Raw genomic sequence first — 3,755 nt, forward strand, 5'->3', positions numbered from 1 at the left:
AAGGCTAATCATGTTTTGGGTGTACTATTCCTTTAATTAGCCTGATAAACCAGACTAAATGTGAGATTAAATGTGTAATTTCACTCTCAGGCAATAATGATTTTGGCCGCTGGGGGGTGGGACTAGATTACAAGGCTAGGAACAAATTGTTCCTTCTCCGTATTTTATAAGGCTCCCATTTAAATGAGGAACAACCTGAATCCTATTCAGCCAGTGGCTGTACACACTGACAGCTGGATCTGGATCTGGATCACCTTCTGACTGAACACTCTGTTGGTGTCTAACAGTCTGATGAAGATGATGCTCACTGTTGTCCATCATCTTCTTCATCACCAGAGGTTCTAGAGGAGTTCCTAGAACAGAACCTGCCTTTATTAGTTGGTTGAGCTTCTGATGATGATGATGATGATGATGGAGGAAGAGAACAGACTCTCCACAGCAGACTGATAGAAGATCTGTAGCATCTTAAGGACCTAAGCTTCCTCTAGAAGTCCAGTCTGCTCTGTCCCTTCATTGTGTCTCCAGTCCAGTTTGTTTAAACTCCTCCACCTCTTCTTTCTTCACCATAATGCTGTTTGACTTGTTCCTGTTTCTTCTAAAATGGTGGATGGTTGTTTGTTTGCTGTCAGCAGCTCCCGTTAAAATCAGGCTGTTCCCCCCTGACCTCCTTTTGTCCCTGACAGTGGATGATTCTCTCTGATGCTGGTCCTCGTTTAGCACATAGATACAGCGACACGCTCCCTGGAGTCTGATCCGCTCATAGGTCAGCCATCATCATGGGCCAGGGAATCCCTCATCCCTCCTGGTGCTCTCATTTCAACAGAGCCTCGAATTTAAATGTTTACATCTTGGTGTGGTTGCCTCACACCGTGTCAGTTTCTGTGTTAATCTGGTGAATCTGATCACCGGGGTGAGGAATGCGATGGTGGGAAAATGTTCAAATATTGTGCAGACTAGAATTTCAGTGTGCTTATTATGCAACATCTCATCATGTCTAATTTTACTAGCAGTGCAGCCTTTAATCAATCAGACATTAATGATTTATTAACCCCTTATCTGCTGGTGATTCAGGTTTGACACCAAGAACCAGTATACATTGTTGGCCAGTGAGAGGCTGGGCAGGTCAGAGTCCTACCAGGAGCAGTACGTGTTCATCTACAGGTCCGTTCTGCTGCGTAATTAAGCCACCGAAGCATTTAAAGTGGTTACAAACCTTCTTCCTCCTCATCCAATGCGTGCAGGAGCAACACTGCGACGGTCAGAGATCAGTATCAGTACCCAGATGATCTACCAGGAGATGAAGACGCCTTCTCCAGAGAACCTTTTGTTGTTCGCTTCAGAGCCCCAAAGACATGTGAGTTTCCTAAACAATTATTACTTCAAATTAAAATCCTCCTTTTTCTTCCTCTGAATTCTTCCTCATTCCATCGCAGATATAAAGGAGTTTGCCCTCATCCCTCAACACACCACTCCGTCTAACGCCACCAAGGAGCTGGATGCTCTCTATGATGTTCTGCAGAAAGTAAGAAAGATCTGGAAAATCGAGGTAAAGAGTGAAGTTTAGCTTTAATGCTAATTGGGATTGTGTGATCTTTATAAAATGTGGGGTTTGTGTGATCAGAACGTGATGCTGCTGGGAGACTTCAATGCCGACTGCGATTACCTCCCCAAGAAGAACAGGAAACATGTCCGCCTGCTGACGGACAGCAGCCTCCATTGGCTGATAGCAGACCACAGTGACACCACCGTTCGCCTGAGCACATCCTGCTCCTATGACAGGTCAGCTGCTAACATAGAGCTGTATGGCCTAGATAAACCAGGGGCATTACAGAAGATTCGCTATGGGTTGTTTGCCATGCGTCTGTTTGAAATAAAATTCACCTCATTTACAGTGAAATAGGAAATAAGATCAGGCCTTCTCGTTATTTCATTACGCCGATGCATCCGATCAAACATCCTAGAAGCTGAAACTCAATCATCTGACTGCATGTTTTAAAGGATTGGTCAATAAAAAAATCAGAGTTGGACCAAAAAGCAAAGAAAGACAGTTTGATTCAAACATCTGGAGGTTTGATCTGTTCACATAACCAAAGCAAAACATAAATAAGAAATAAAATCTTACGGTTTCTGCTGATTCGGTCAATCTGTCATCACTACTGATGAGCAGAATGTGTTGCTTCATTTAAACAGTATGATGTGTATATGAAGCGCTGCAGTTAGTGGTTATTTTTCCATTTAATGAATGAGGGGACAGCTGACGGTTAACAGTAGCATTCAGAATCTGAAGCATGGGAAGCTAAACCTGCTCCAGGAGGAGCTCTGGTTAGAAAAAACTAGATTAATTCTCCTTAAATGTTTCTTTTGGGCTCAATCATTGCAGAAAATGGCTTTCAGTTCAAGTTCTCCCCTAATTATCAATATTTCATCCTTAATGATCATAAATGTTCTGATTTTCCAACAGGATCGTTGTTCACGGAGAAACGTTTAACAAAGCGGTTGTTCCTTCTTCAGCCAAACCCTTTAACTTCCAACAGGAGTACAGCCTGACAGAGGAACAGGTGAGCCGTCCGGGTCTATCTGTTCTGGATCTATCTGCAGCGTATCATTTGAACTCAGAAAAAGACTCTGTTCATCAAATTAAATCGTTCTGTTCTTTATTCAGGCGCTGGATGTGAGCGACCATTACCCAGTGGAGGTCCTTCTGAAGGTCACTGGTCCCAGTGCCTTTAATGGGATCGTCTCCTTCACCAGTTACTGCACAGTGTTTCATATTTTCAGCTTTTTAATCTTTCATGTCTTATTATAGTATCTAAAGAATGAATAAATAGTCTGAGATGTTTTTTGTTTTTAAATCTGAAGGAATTTCAGGAAAGCTAAACCAATTCTTCATTAAACTAAAGCACCTTTTTTAAAACAACTTTTTTACTTAAAAAAATGAAAGTGAAAAAAAATATTATTTCATTATTACAAAGTCACTTTAAATTCACTAAGATTGAGTAAAGTATTTATCTGAAACAATCTGCTGATCATGTAAAAAATAAATGTTCTGCTGATATATATATGGATTTTATATTTTATGTTCTTTGACAATCATACAAGTTTAGTCACTTTTATTATACAAGCTTTCACAAATGAAGCACTTTTATTATCTAAGTTTCTGTTTCCCTGAGAGCATGATATCATTTGTTTTTGTAATCACGAGCTCTCGGTCCCATGCTCTGACCTTGATGTAATTTGTTTTTGGTTTCGTTGTCCACGAGCTCTGGGTGGGTTCAGGGGACGCCGGAAACATATTTTGGTTTCTGTAATCATGCGCTCCAGAGGGAGCAATCGCCCTGATTGGGTGAAAGATTTTCCTTTGAAGTTTGGCATAAAGGACGGGTGGCGGTTGGCACTGGCAAAGTCTGCTAGGGTTGCGTACGAACGCCTAGCTGCGCGGGTTGCTGCCTTGCTGGGGTCGACTGGCTCTCCGATCCTTTGCGTCACGTTAAGATGGACATTATAATTTGTATTCAGCACCGTGCCTTAATTGATCTGCTTGCTTTGCTGTCCTCTGTGGTGGAATAAAACGACACATTTTACTCTAGCAGAAACAGTGTGTGTGTATCTGTGTGTCGTCTTTATTACCGACTCATTGCGATCCTGCCTAAATTTCATAATACATCTGCTCTTCTTCTCATTTCAGGGATATTTATCCATAAAAGAGCTAAAGCAAAAAAAAAGAGAAATTTGTGTTTCTAGTCTCCTTTGTCTGA

At 41.5% G+C, this 3,755-nt stretch overlaps 1 protein-coding gene across 1 annotated transcript in view; it reads left to right on the forward strand.

Moving 5' to 3' along the window:
- Positions 1 to 3,030, forward strand: part of LOC107098921 (deoxyribonuclease-1-like) — a 7,640-nt gene extending 4,610 nt beyond the window's left edge. Inside the window, exons 4-9 of the mRNA XM_015396812.1 lie at positions 1,072 to 1,161; positions 1,242 to 1,354; positions 1,434 to 1,546; positions 1,622 to 1,779; positions 2,462 to 2,558; positions 2,663 to 3,030. Coding sequence (XP_015252298.1) covers positions 1,072 to 1,161; positions 1,242 to 1,354; positions 1,434 to 1,546; positions 1,622 to 1,779; positions 2,462 to 2,558; positions 2,663 to 2,806 — 715 coding nt within the window. The 3' untranslated portion in view covers positions 2,807 to 3,030. The remainder of the gene's footprint in view (positions 1 to 1,071; positions 1,162 to 1,241; positions 1,355 to 1,433; positions 1,547 to 1,621; positions 1,780 to 2,461; positions 2,559 to 2,662) is intronic.
- The last annotated feature ends 725 nt before the right edge of the window (positions 3,031 to 3,755 follow it).

This window comes from Cyprinodon variegatus, unplaced genomic scaffold (genome assembly GCF_000732505.1).
Source record: "Cyprinodon variegatus isolate N-32 unplaced genomic scaffold, C_variegatus-1.0 Scaffold822, whole genome shotgun sequence".
In the NCBI taxonomy this organism is placed as follows: Eukaryota; Metazoa; Chordata; class Actinopteri; order Cyprinodontiformes; family Cyprinodontidae; genus Cyprinodon; species Cyprinodon variegatus.